Source organism: Pleurodeles waltl, chromosome 8, assembly GCF_031143425.1.
Source record: "Pleurodeles waltl isolate 20211129_DDA chromosome 8, aPleWal1.hap1.20221129, whole genome shotgun sequence".
NCBI classification, from domain to species: domain Eukaryota; kingdom Metazoa; phylum Chordata; class Amphibia; order Caudata; family Salamandridae; genus Pleurodeles; species Pleurodeles waltl.
In genome coordinates this window covers 661362518-661377726 of record NC_090447.1, presented here as the reverse complement: position 1 = coordinate 661377726, position 15209 = coordinate 661362518, and the positions used below count along the sequence as shown (strand labels likewise).

Here is a 15209-nt window from a genome sequence, read left to right as displayed (position 1 = left end):
TACAATTTCATCAAATTAATTTTAACTGTAATAACAGATTTTCTTAGAAAAAATATTGAAGATATTTCACCCACCTGCTAGGTTTTACAAAGGTGACAAACATAACATTTTCTTGAAGTTGAAAATGTGTCATTTTCACAAAACTTTGCTAACAGAACGGCGCCTCATCACCCTTTGTTGCTCTTCGGGGGCTAATGGACATTCATATGTGGAGAATTTAAGGGAAGATGCACATTTATTTCAGAATGCAATTAAGAGGTCAGTGAGTAAAATCGACCATTACAATTTGAAAATTGTCAATCTTGTGCACACTAGATGAGTCAGTCATAGATTTCCCCAAATAATTAATGACAACATTGACAATAAAATCCCTTCTGTGTCTGTTAATGGAAGGCCTGTGGTTTTAGTTATGAGCACATATTTGCATTTATGACCTGCAGTTTTCCAGACAATCGAGATTTGCTAGAGAGCAATCATCACATTGTTTTGTCGCACTGTTTCATAACACGTATATTTTCCATTTGAAACATTGCGGCTTCTTGCAGTGTACAGCTGAGCTGGGAGAGCCCCCTCGTATGACTTTGCCTTTTATGGGATGTTTTCTGAACGTCAACTACATTGTATTGGGTTCGCTAAGTCCCTTTTTCGGTTCATTGTTGAGATGTGTTCCTTTGACTGGATTCAGCCAGAAACACTTCTATGCCGTTTAACACATTTGCCTTTTCTTTGTTAGGCCCAAGCTAAAAAAACTGCTCTGAAGGGCGGTCTGGATAAGACTGTACGCCTACGAACGGACCTTTCCGAGATGCAGGAATGGATCACACAGGCAGAGGAGGAATACTTAGAAAGGGACTTCGAATACAAAAGTCCGGAAGAACTGCAAAAAGCAGTTGAGGAGCTTAAGGTAATGCCGAGGCAAATTGTCAATGATTAATGTGTGTGTCATTTCCGGTATGAATGCAATTCACCCTCCTTTTGACATTTGTGTGACATATTTTTCTATCTGCAGATGTGAATGCGTTTTATTTATTAAAAAGTGTAAATTGATGAAATTGTGTAAACACAGCTAATTAACGCATTACGGCCCATATGTACAAATATTGGAATTGCGATTCCATGTGTATCGCAATCAGGGAATCGCAATGCCAAATGTAAGAAACTCCTTTGCGTTTCTTCTGCGATTCCCGGTGGGTCGCAAATAGACCTGCCTCATTAATATTAATGAACTAGGTCGCAATTTGTGACCCACCGGGAATCGCAAAAAATCACAGGGATGGTTTCCTTAAAGGAAAACACGCTGCGTTTAAAAAGAAAGAAAATGAAACATTTCAGTTTCATTTTTGAAGAGTACTTCAAAAAGGTTTTTGCATGCATTCACAAAGGGGAAGGATCCCTTGGGGACCCCTTTCCCTTTGAGAATGGGTTAGCAATATTTTGAAATTGGTGCTAATTGTGATTTTTTTGCGACCACATTGATGGTCACAAAACAATCATACATACCATTTAGATTCGGTATTAGGATGGGACGCCCTGAACACACCCCTTCCTAATACCGATTAGCAAAACCCAAATTTGGATTCGGTAACAGATTACCAAATCGCAGTTTGGACCTTATACATCCCAAAAAGCATTTTTCTAGTCGCAAACTGGGTGATTCTGCAAATCGGCGGTTGGCGACTAGAAAAATGTTTTTTTCATGTGGCCATCTGTTCTTTACTTGTCTGCTCAGTATAAATGATCAGAATCCAGAGCTTAAGCCTCCTACTGGGCTTCGTCTGGCAGCGGAAATAATTGTTTTATTGAATGTTCAAAACCTTCCTTCTGCTTTCACTGTATGCAAAGTTTGGTCATTCTCCGTTGCACACTGAATAAAGGGAACCGTTCCTTGCTCACTCTTACAAATGAGAATGACAGCGGTCCCTTTCCAGAGGCCTCTGTGAGCCATCACTTATTTACAAGCGGAAATAATGGTTTGATTGAATGTGGAAAACCTTCCTTCTGCTTTCACTGTATGCAAAGTTTGGTCATTCTCCGTTGTACATTGAATAAATGGGAACCGTTCCTTGCTCGCTCTTTCAAATGAGAATGACAGCGGTCCCTTTCCAGAGTCCTCTGTGAGCCGTCACTTATTTACAAGCATCTAGCGATCTGTAAAGCAGACTCATAACACTGAAGGAGTTGTTCTGATTTTTCACACCAAAAAAGTTACCTGCGTGGTGTATTTTGGAACTAGAACATTGTGCCCCCATTGCAAAAATGTCATAATTGCAATAAAGAGTCTATTCCTAATGTAATTCCTGATAAACTATGAGAACCTCTCCATACCTCATGAAATGTTGGTGTTTCTGTAGTTTGTCCTTGGTAGAACCAGGAACTTCAAGATCTACTGCACAACTAAACGCTCTCTTTCACCTGAGTGGTTTTCATGAGATGCTGTACACAGTGCAGATGTTCGAAGAATGGAGGAACGATGGGAGAGCGTTGTGATTGTCTTCCTTTTCCCGATTCTATACCTTAACCATTTATAATAGGTATTGTCAACTGCTCTGGAACATGCATCTGCTCAATCAAATAAAGGCCAACAATTGCAGCTAAGATAGGGTGACCAGATTTTGAGGTTCAAAACCTGGGACAGGTCAGACATAAAAGAAGGACTAAAGACTTTACTCTCACTTCTATATCTGGCCTGTCCCCTTTTTTGCCTAGCGTTGTGAATGTGTGCCTATACATGTGTGTGCATATATATATATATATATATATATATATATAAACACACACACACGACCTCCCACCCTGCACCCCTAACCTGCCCCCACCCACTTCTCTCTGCTCCCCACTTCGTCTCTCTGCTGGGAGCAGACAGCGCACTGTGTTGCCTGACAGTAACAGATAAATTAGTTTAATTATTTCCTATTTTGTAGGCCTCTGTTAAAGGAGAGCATACCTTTAACTTATGCTTCCCTAGATGATCTGACCTTTTTCCCAAAAACTGGGACATTTATTTAATGATCTGACCTTTTGTCTCAAAAACCGGTACATTTATTTAAAATTAAGAGAAGCATCACCGGGACAGACTTCTAAAAACCGGGACTGTCTGGGGAAATATGGGACGTCTGGTCACCCTAAGCTAAGATATAATGGTGCCTTTGCACGTTACCAAACAAAAACTGTTGGAAATATATTTGTCATATAACTGGTCTCACGTTGTTTTCTTATTTGCAAAAGTGTGGCAATCCCGATTTAACCTTCTGCAAAGTTTGCCAAGTTATCCAGTTTTTCCTTCATACACACACACACAGCCGCGGCCCGTCCTTTAGGGTGGAGGGGCCATGCCCCCCCCACCTTTTGCCCCTCATGAAGAGTGCCTGTCAGGCTTAGCAAAGGTCAGCCTGACAGACACTCTTCATGTTCAGCTCAGGCAGCCAGGAGAGAGACATGCGCAATTTGCACAGACTCGTGGCTGCCTGAGCTGAACATTGCTGGGCTGAAGAGGTCACAGCTCCTATGGGCATGACCTCCTCAGCTCAGCAAAGGTGCCTCGAGGCCCTTCCCCTCGGTGACGAGGGGAAGCGTCACCCATTGACTCCGACCTGGGTGCTTCAGGTTTAAGCCTTCCCTCCTAAAATTACCGGCTGCCACTGCACACACATATAGGGCCTCATTTACAAGAATCTGGAGTATCACAGCCAATGCGTCAGAATTCTTGCGTTGCCCTGCGCCCCCTAACATCACCATGGATGTACTGTAATTACAATTCGGAGCTCCATGGCGCATGATTCCACAGTCGCGTCAGAATTTCTGACGCATCTGTGGCCCTAAAGTCACGCATTGCTGGACCAACATTAAAAAAATGATGCTACTCAAGCAATGCGAGGAGGCCCCCATAGACACAAGCCCTGCACCAGTTTAACGCCTTCTCTGAGCAGGCGTTACAATTTTGATGCAGTGATGCCGCAGACCAATGTAGTGACTTTTAACAGGGCAATGCCTAACTTGCATACATTATACCTAGTGCAGGTATAATGTGGCACAAGTCTTTACAAACTGGCATAATTTTCCCATTGCACCAGTTTGCAAGTGTGGCAGCCTATGGGGTCTTCTTAGTGCCACCGCTGCATCAACAAATGATGCAACAGTGGCACTAGGGGCTTGTAAATAAGCCCCATAGTTTTTTGTTCACACGGTGAACTAATGTTTTTACTAATAAAAACCAGCCAAGCTTGACATGGCTGGTGGAGTACGATTTATGCTACCTGCATAGTATAGTTGCATCTCAGATTCATGCTGAAAAATATATTCAGAAACTGCCTTATTTTGTTTACATATTATGGAGCTTTTCTTTTCTCAATGGGTTTGAAGAAGAAAAGGTGGCTGTTTTCCCCAAACTGGGTCTTATTCAGAAACATTTATATCATAAAACTCAAAAAAATATTCACCATACATTATTACAAAGGGCAAGAAGTACACACCTACCTTCCAGAATGAAAAACTTTGTGAACTACTCAAGTTTCCAATAGGATGTCAGATTTCTTACAAATAATACCCTCCCCTAATCAAGTATTTGATAGCAACAAAACAAAAATATTTTTAGAGTTCAGATGCATGGTAACAAAAAGACATCCTAAAGTATATCTAGTAGAGAAACTTTTTGGCATTTCTTCAGAATTTTATGGGATTGGAGAACTAAGTTCACGTTTGGTTGTGTCTGGTTCAATCAGCCCAACTGACACATAATCTTTTTAACTCAAAGTAAGTCATTGAGCTACTATGTTTTGAGATCTTTGCAGTTGTAACTCGGATGTTAACCACATGTCTCAGAAATGAATGTAAGAGATGATGGTGGTTGCCACTGACCCTGCCATGAATTACTATGAATACATCTGGACAAGTGGAAAGATTCTCCTTAGTTTATGATTCTGAACACAACAGCTTTTTTATGTTAACTTTATCATAGCGATTAAAGCCATCTTACTGTCCAAGATTATTGCTAGAAGTCTTATTTTCGTACCATAGATACTATTTAGACTCAAAACAAGACGGCATGTATGACATTGGCTTTGACTGTTTTCTAATCTGAGAAGACAAAACAAATTATCTTCACTTTTTTGTATTTAGTTGAAAATGATATGGTATGTAATATCTTACTTTCCATAAAAATAACTCGGAAATTCGCTGAAAAAAAAGGTAAAGTGATGTTATAGTTAGATGAAAATATAATTTTAAACATAACATTTATATTAAATAAACACTGAAATACAACAGTTATAGTTATTTTGAGTAACTTTGACTTGCGACCTCGCAATGACCTCACATATTACAACATTCATGAAAAGTTTTGTGACCTCATTGATAACATTACAGATGACAAACAGAACTCACATTGACAACAACACTGTGCATGGCAGGGGCTGTGAGTTATATTTACCGGGACCAACGTGCCAAGTTGATCTGACAAAGGTGCATTGGAGCTAAGCCAAAGATTCAGGTTGCTATTGGTATGTTTCTTCTCTGCAGCAGAAAATCTGATCCAGATGGGTTTTACAGAGAAGGTGCCCTGTCTCATGGAGCCCTTTTCAGCTACAGCTTGTAACCTTGCCTCACTGGAAGAAACTGAGCTCCAAAAAAGTGGCTAAGCTCGAAGGCAGACTTTTTCACCAGCTGAAGACACAAGAAGTGTTAGACCTGACAGCCTTAGGGTGGTCACCCCTAACTTTTTGCCTGCCTCCCTCCACTTTTTTAGATACTGTTTTTGCTAGTTTTAAGACTCTGCACACTTTGTCACTGCTAACCAGTGCTAAGGTGCTCATGCTCTATCCCTTTTAAACATGGTATAATTGGATCATACCCAATTGGACTATTTAATTTGCTTGTAAGTCCCTAGTAGAGTGCACTATGTGTGCCTAGGGCCTGTAGATTAAATGGTACTAGTGGGCCTGCAGCACTGATTGAGCCACCCACTTAAGTAGCTCCTTAACCTTGTCTCAGGCCTCCATTGCAAGGCCTGTGTGTGCAGTTTCACTGCCAATTCAACTTGGCATTTAAAAGAACTTGCCAAGCCTAAAACTCCCCTTTTTCTACATATAAGTCACCCCTAAGGTATGCCCCAGGTAACCCATAGGGCAGGGTGCTGTATAGGCAAAAGCCAGGACATGTGCCTGTGTAGTTTACATGTCCTAGTAGTGTAAAACTCTGAAATTCGTTTATACACTGCTGTGAGGCTTGCTCCTCTCATAGGCTAACATTGGGGCTGTCCTCATATTTAGTTTGAATGGTAGCTGCTGATCTGAAAGGAGTAGGAAGGTCATATTTAGTATGGCCAGAATGCTGATACAAAATCCTGCTGACTGGTGAAGTTGGATTTAATATTACTAATTTAGAAATGCCACTTTTAGAAAGTGAGCATTTCTCTGCACTTAAATCCTTCCGTGCCTTACAATCCACGTCTGGCTGGGTTAAGTTGACAGCTCCTTGTGCATGCACTCAGACACACCCCAAACACAGGATACTCAGCCTCCCTTACATACATCTGCATTTTGAATTGGTCTTCCTGGGCTGGGAGGGTGGACATCCTGATGCTTGCATGTCAAACGACAGTAGCCTGCCCTCACACAAAGGACTGCCACACCCCCTTCTGGGACCCTGGCAGACAAGATTGAACTGAAAAGGGACCTTGTGCACTTCTAAGCCACTCTTTAAAGTTTCCCCCACTTCAAAGGCACATTTGGGTATTTAAACAGGGCCTCTGCCCCTACCAACTCAGACACTTCCTTGAGAGGAAAACCTTAACCAGAACTTGCATCCTACCAAGGGGAACTGCCTGGCTGCCCAAAGGACACACCTATCTGCTTTCTGTGAAGGACTGCTGCCTTGCTGTTGCCCTGATTCCTTGCTGCTCTCTGGCCGTGGTGAGAAGTGTTCTCCAAGGCTTGGAGAGAGCTTGCCTCCTGTTCCCTGAAGTCTCAGGACCAAAAAGTCTTAGGCCCTCATCACAACCCTGGCGGTAAATCCCTCTTTCCGCCGTGCTGAAGACCGCCAACATACCGTTGCGGCAGCGGAATTCAGCTACTGGTATTACGACCCACATCTCAGAATACGCCACAATACAGACACCCACACAAGTTCACCACACCAAACAAAGGTCAGTGATAAACTGGCGATACTAAAACCTACACCGTCACGCCACCAAGAATACGCCCACACTATCACGACCCATGAATCAACACGGAGGTCTGTCAACCGTGGTAATCCATTGGCAGTACACACCGCTGCGCTCAAAATACACACACATTTACAAAACACAACTACATTGGACAATTTGAAATACACACACCTGATACACATACACACACCACACCCACACACCCAATCCAATATAAAGTACACACCCACATTACCCACAAACCCATACAACCAAAAATCTGAAAGAAGGCTAGAGAGAGAGATTAGCTAACACAACACCAGCATCCACAGACACACAACATCATCACTCATACAACATCCACGCACCTCAAACAACACACACCAACACATCCCCTCACACATCACAACAGACAGCACCTCACACATCACCCACACCACATCATGGCACCTCAAAGACACCCCAGGTTTTCTGAGGAGGAGCTCAGGGTCATGGTGGAGGAAATCATCCGGGTAGAGCCACAGCTATTCGGATCACAGGTGTAGCAGACATCCATTGCTAGGAAGATGGAGCTATGGTGGAGAATTGTCGACAGGGTCAACGCAGTGGGACAGCTTCCAAGAACACAGGATGACACCAGGAAGAGGTGGAACGAACTACAGGGGAAGGTGCGTTCCGTGGTATCCAGACACCAGATTGATGTACAGAGGACTGGCGGTGGACCCCCACAACTAACAACATGGGAGGAACAAGTCTTGGTGATCATGCATCCTGAGGGCCTCGCAGGAGTAGCAGGAGGACTGGACTCTGGAAAGTCAACTCTTTACTACCATATACCCAACCCCACCTGCATGCCATCACATACTCCCACTCTTACCCTCACTCCATCAACTCCATATGTCCCACAATCACAACCCACACATCTCAATATCAAGGCCCTGCATGCAACACCTATGCATGGTTCACCGTCACCCAAGCATGTCCAGTACAGAAACCCACACAGACCCCAAACCAACTATCACAAAAGGGCTAGCTCAATGACGCAAGCACAGGAGTAGAGGGTACCGCACCCAATGCACAAGATGGCACACACAGATAATAAAAGTATGCATTTACACCCCAACAGGACCCATACCCAACGTCACCGGACAGGAGGTGCCAGACATATTCAGTCCCCCAACAGAATAGGCCCACAGTGATGACAGCGGCTCTGCATGCCTGGATCAAGATGACCAGCCCGGCCCATCAGGGACCTCGGGACAGTCGGTACCCCTGACACAGTCACAAGCCACCACAGAGCCTCCCCCCTCAGGAAACACCACCACAGCACCCCCCTAGCAGGCCCATCCCTCTGTCCCCAGGACACGTCAATCAGCAGTGTGTCCACCACTACAGGGACCCCAGGCAAATCCACCAACCCAAGACAATCAGGGACCTGGGGTCAGTGGCAGTGGGCACACGGTTCAGGGGACAGAGGCACAGGATAACAGAGAAGCTGGGAGGACTGCTGTGCGATGGGGGAGGACAGGCCCAGGGAACCCACTTTCCATGAGGCACTCTCCACATCATGGGAGCATACCACCATTTCCAGGAGACCATGGGCACGGTACTGCCCAAGTTTCAGGAGACCCAGCGGATGCAGGAGGAACACTATCTTGGGATCAGGGAGGACTTGAAGTCCAGTAACACCACCCTGGTCACCATTTCAGGGGTGCTGGGAGACCTTGTCAACACCATGAGGGACACAGTGGCACACAAACGGGCCCCTGACACTAGCCGGGACTTGCTAGTGGACAGGAGTAACTGCCACAGACCCAACAGGCCACCAGCACCCCACCCCCGCAGAAGGAGAACCAGCCCACAAACAGTCCCTGAGATCCAGGAACAAGACAGAGAACATTGACAAGACCCCCGCCAGGAAATAAGACCCTCCTGAGTGTCACCCCTCTGTCCCACTTTGTCATCCTGTACACCTTAAACTGCCATTGCTCCACTTCCTGTGCCCCATTGGACAATGCACCTGTGATACAAATAGACTGGACTCTGCCATGGACATTCATCCACCATCACCCCAGCCTATTCCACACCCCCTCCACTTATTTGCACAGAAATAAACACCTTTGATTCACAAAACAATCTGGAGTCAGTCTGTGCTTTTACAAATGTGTAATTGCTAAATTATCTGGAATATAGCAATGTCAATGTACTTGTTCACATACCAAGGTTACACAGCTGTAGGCCAGGAGTAAACATAGCAGAGGGCTCAAATTGGGAGCCACATCTGTGAAATGGAAAGCCAAAGTGACAAGTCAGGGTCCATACACAGAGTGAAAAAGGCAGATTTATGCTAGCTCCAACAATAGTATGAGATGTGGGAAGCAGTTCCATCTTCTTACCTGTGTCTCACTGGAAGTATTGCATGATGATGTTGTTTTGGTTGTTTACATCTTCTTCTTCTGCCTCCTCTTCTTCACTATCCACAGGCTCCACAGCTGCCCCAAGACCAACATCAGGTCCATCCTCCTGCAGAAAAGGCACCTGGTGTCGCAAAGCCAGGTTGTGCAACATACAGCAGGCCACGATGATCTGGCACACTACCTTCGGTGAATAGTATATGAATCCACCTGTAAGATGGAGGCACCGGAATCTGGCCTTCAGGAGGCCTAAGATGCGCTCTATATTCCTTCTAGTTCGCCCATGTGCCTCATTGTAGCGTTCCTCTGCCCTTGCCCTGGGATTCCTCACTGGGGTCAGTAGGCATGACAGGTTGGGGTAACCAGAGTCACCTGAAAATATCGAGGTACAACAGTTAGACATCCTCCAAACATTAGGGAATCTCCCATACCCAGCCACCAAATGGAACGGTGTGGGGACTTTAGGATCACCTATTAGCCACACACGGTGCATCTGGAGTTGCCCCATCACATAAGGGATGCTGCTATTTCTCAAAATGTAAGCATCATGCACTGAGCCCGGATACTTGGCATTCACATGGGAGATGTACTGGTCTTCCAAACACACCAACTGCACATTCATAAAATGGAAGCTTTTGCGGTTTCTGTACACCTGTTCATTCATGCGGGGGGGGAACAAATGCCACATGTGTACCATCAATGGCACAAATGATGTTGGGGATATGTCCCAGGGCATACAAGTCACCTTTCACTGTGGGCAAATCCTCCACTTGAAGTAAAACCATGTAGCTGTGCTTGTGTTTCAGCAGGGCAGACAACACTTTGGACAGCACGTTAGATAACAGTGGCTGGAACATCCCTGATGCCATGGCCACTGTTGTTTGAAAAGACACACTGGCCAGGAAATGGAGCACAGACAGAACTTGCACTAGAGGGGGATTCCTGTGGGATGGCGGATAGCTGAAATCAGGTCTGGCTCCAACTGGGCACACAGTTCCTGGATTGTTGCATGATCAAGTCTGTAAGTGATAATGATGTGTCTCTCTTCCATTGTCGACAGGTCTACCAGGGGTCTGTACACCAGAGGATGCCGCTATCTCATCCCCTGCCCCAGCAGACGTGCCCTATGGAAGAGAAGAGTGAGCAGAGGGTCATCCAACACTTAGGTATCGCAATGTGTTTTTTGCAAAAACTATACAAATTCGCCATGTGCCTTTATCTGTCCGTATTCCTGGCTTAAATAGATGTGACGCAGTTTTCTTGCCTGCCATGTGGCCCCCTGAAATGGCGGCTGCCTGACCTGTAAGGTGAGACAAGGGGAAATGAGGTAACTGCGCTGGCGTTGTACACCATCGCGGTAGACGGTCGAAGACCGCAGCGCAATTCAGCATTGGTTAACATCGGGCCCTATGGGTTCCAGGAGCCAATGACGATGTACGCCGGCAGTGACGGTACGCACCGCTGCTGACGTGGCCGCCATTTTCTAACTGTTCCCTCACTTGATACTGACCTTTAACAGAAGAGGACCTACACTGCAAGTGCTGCTGTGGCCTGTGTCTGGAAGAGACAATGGCTACAGTGTCTGGGGAAAGGGCCCCTGCCTTCACTGCAGAGGAGTTGGAGAAACTGGTGGATGGGGTCCTCCCCCAGTACACGCAACTTTACCCTCCTCCAGACAAACAGGTGAGTACACTGTGAGCATGGTTGATGGCACATGATTGTATTGAGTGTCGTGGATGGAAGAGAGTGGGGAGGGTGACAGGCCTGCATGTGAGGATAGTGTGTGTGTATGTATGTCTGGGCCAGGGTGGGAGGTGTTTAGGCAATGCGTGAGATGAACTGTATGGGATAGTATCATCCATTCTAACTTCACTTTTTCTCTAGGTCAGCGCCCACCAGAAGAAGGGAACTTGGCGTGCCATCGCCAAGGACGTCTGAACCCTGGGGGTCTACCATAGATGGAGCACCCACTGCCGGAAAAGATGGGAGGACCTGCGCCGCTGGAGCAAGAAGACGTTGGAGGCCCAGCTGGGGATGGCCTCCCAACGTGGAAGGGGTGCCTGTCGCACCATGATCCCCTTGATGTACCGGATCCTGGCAGTGGCCTATCCGGAGTTGGATGGGCACTTGAGGGCATCACAGCAGCCACAAGGGGGTGAGTACAGTCTAATTCAGCTGACTCTGCGCACTTTATGAGGTGTCTGGCTGGGGGAAGTGGGCTGTGGGTTCCCCTAGGCCAGTGCGAACTTGGTAGGGTATGTCCCTTGTTAGGCAGGCTCTGTGGCACTCCAACCCCAATAGTGGTAATAGCCATCTACACCTAGTCAGGGCTCCTGTGGGTTCCATGTGTGCAGCAAATGGGCTTAGGCATCGTCCTCCATGGGCATGTGAATTTCATAAGAACTGTTAGTGCATGGCTTAGTGCATAGGGATGCTCCCTGTGTGTTGTGTCCGCCAACTGTAGTGTTGTTGCATGCACTGAACATGTGTTTCTTCTGTCTTCACCCCCCTTTTTGTTTTGTCGCCCTGTTCTTGTGTGCATTAGCATCATCTGGCGGAGGAGCAGTGGCACCAGAGCAGGAGGGAGCTGCATCCCACATGGCCCTGGAGGGTGAAGTTACGGAGTCTGAAGCCACCAGTGGGACGGAGGGCGAGGGGAGCTCAACGACAGGGACAATAGCATACACCAGCGACAGCTCCTCTGATGGGAGCTCCCTTGCGTTGGCGGGAACCTCTGTGCCCACCGCATCAACAGGTACAGCCGTCACCCCCCTACCAGCACCGCCGTCCCAGCAGCCCCTCAGCGTGTGTCCCGTGCCCACTCACCCAGGAGGGTGGGCATCTCCTTCGCCCCAGGCACCTCAGCCCCTGCCCCAGTCAGCCCTGCTGCCCTCAGTGAGGAGGCTATTGACCTCCTGAGATCCCTCACTGTTGGGCAATCTACCATTTTGAATGCCATCCAGGGAGCTGAGAGGCATTTGCAACAAACAAATGCATACCTGGAGGGCATTCATTACGGGCAGGCGGCCCAACAGAGAGCATTTCAGGCTCTGGCCTCAGCACTGATGGCAGCCATTGTCCCTTTGTCCAGCCTCCCCTCTCCAACTTCCTCCACCCAGACCCAATCCCCAGTACCTCAGCCTATCCTAAGCACACCGTCAGACCAGCATGCACACTCATCAACACACAAGAGTGGACGTGGCAAACATAAGCATCACACATCCCGCAGGCACTCACACAAGCACCATCCCCATGCAGACACAGCAACATTCACTGCCTCCACTGTCCCCCTCCTCCACGTCCTCCTCCTCCCTCCCTGTCTCGTCTCCACTCACACCTGCATGCACTACATCCTCACCCACTACCTCCATCACCAGCACGCCCATCACCACACATCGCTCACGTGCAATCACCACCCTCACTTCCATTCACACATCCCCTGTGTGCTCTCCCAGTGTGTCTGTGAGCCCTCCTCCCAAAGTACACAAACGCAGGCACACACCACCACGCACATCCACCTCACAACAGCTTCTGGCCCATGCACATTCACCCAAATTCAGCAAACGTACACCTCCTACAACCACTACCTCTTCCTCCACTCCCAAACCCCCTCAATCTTCCCATCCCAGTGTGTCTAAGAAATTTTTCCTGGCTAACATTGACCTCTTCCCTACACCTCCCCCCGTCCTTCCCCTAGGGCCAGGCTTTCCAGGTCCCAACCCAGCACCTCAGCCACCAAATCCCCAAACACAGTGGTGCCAGCAACTCTGGTCTCATTGAGTGTGCCACCTATCAGGGCTGCCAGTGTGCCACCTAGCGAGGCCAAGGAGCAGGCCATTCCCCCACCTGCCAAGGTGAAGAATGTGCCCACATCACAGAGGGAGAAGCCGTACCTACCAGCAAGCAAGGGTTCCTCCAAACCAAAAGGGGACAGTGGCAAGACACCAGCGGCAACATCAAAGGTGGGGAAGGGACACAAGCCAAAGAGCAGGTCAGGACAGGGCACGGTGGCTCCGACTGAGGGACTAGTCACCCCTTCTGTCAACCACTACACCAACATGTACGGCGGTGGACACCAGCACCGCCACCTGCACGTCTGCTGCCTCAGCAACAATCCCCAGCATCATCCCCAATGGGCAGCCGTTTGAGGCTGCAGGAGACGTCCCGCTGTGTCACTCAACAGGTGCAGACACATGCACCACCACCAGCACCTCCGCCACAGACACCCTCGCAAGCACCACCACCAGCCCTGCGACGTGCTCAGACAGTGCCACCACAGCTGACCTGGCTATCATCCCCAGTGGGCAGCCGCCCGAGGCTGCAGGAAACGTCCTGGACCCTGCCCAGCTTCCATGAGGCATGACTCATCACTGTTTGTACCTGCAGGTGCCAGGCGAAGCCGCAGCAGGGTGGGGTATGTCTCTGCCTCCAGGGCGTATCATGCTACCTGTTCCCAGGCAATCTCGTGGCACACACACCCATGTGAGGGAATGGGACCAGCCACGCTGCATGTGAAGCACTCTGGGCACCAAGCCCCCTCCAGAACTAGTGGAGATTCACATCAACTTCCTCAGTCCTTGACAGGATGAAGCACACTGGGCACCAAGCCCCCTCCAGGACCAGTGGAGACTGTTATCCACTTGTGAGACTGTGGCTTTGAACTCCCCAGGATAGTGCAGTGGGCAAACCACCCACTGTAAAGACTTGTGAGACTGTGGCTTTGCACTCCCCAGGATAGAGCAGTGGGCAAACCACTTACTGGATAGTCTTGTGAGACTGTGGCTTTGCACTCCCCAGGATACGGCAGTGTGCAAACCACCCACTGTAAATACTTGTGAGACTGTGGCTTTGCACTCCCTAGGATAGAGCAGTGGGCAAACCACCCACTGGAAAGACTTGTGAGACTGTGGCTTTGAACTCCCCAGGATACAGCAGTGGGCATGGAGCCCCCTTGTGGAGCAGTGGCGTTGTGCATTCATCCGGCTGAGGTGCCCCCCTCCAGCTCCGCCTGAGGTGCCTGTTTCATTTCGATCTGATGCTCCTGCAGTGTTCTCTCTGTTTCGAGTCAGGTATCTTGTGTGGGCTTTGCCCATGCATTTTGGGACACGGATCCACAGACGATGTTTTATTAATATCTGGACTAGTGTAGTTGGTGTACATATATGTATATAGTGATTTTCGAACTTGCACTGTCTGATTTTTAGTGATTACAATCCTTACAATCATTTAATTTTGTCCTTGCATTCTTCCAAGGGGTGAGGGGGTGTATATGTAATGTGGCTGCATGTATTTGTGTGTATGGTGTTGTGGGTGAGTGTTGGGGTGGGGGTATTGCATGTTGCGTGTGTATGACACTCTCTTTTCCCTCCCCCCTCCCCTGTGTTGTAGGTGCAGTACTCACCGTGGTCGTCAACAGCGTCTTTCATGCTCCTGAAACAGAAGGAGTAAGAGCAGCATTGGCAGGACGTGTAGTTCGGGCTCCATGGCGTCCTGGTTCCTCGGGTGTCGAGAGGTGACTGGTTTCCCTTTCAAGTCCTGTTTCCGCCGTGCTTTTGATCGGGTTAGTACCGCCCCGGGAAAGGTGGCGGATAGGCCTCTTGTAATAGTGTGGGCGATACATTGTGTTTCGCCAGTCTGTTGGCGGTTACCGCTGCGGT

At 48.0% G+C, this 15209-nt stretch overlaps 1 protein-coding gene across 4 annotated transcripts in view; it reads left to right on the top strand.

The window, feature by feature from the left end:
* Positions 1 to 15209, top strand: part of DMD (dystrophin) — a 6960831-nt gene that overhangs the window by 2122976 nt on the left and 4822646 nt on the right. For all 4 annotated transcript variants that reach the window (XM_069204753.1, XM_069204754.1, XM_069204752.1 and 1 more), the window contains one exon: positions 734 to 904. In XM_069204753.1, the coding sequence (XP_069060854.1) occupies positions 734 to 904 (171 nt within the window). The remainder of the gene's footprint in view (positions 1 to 733; positions 905 to 15209) is intronic.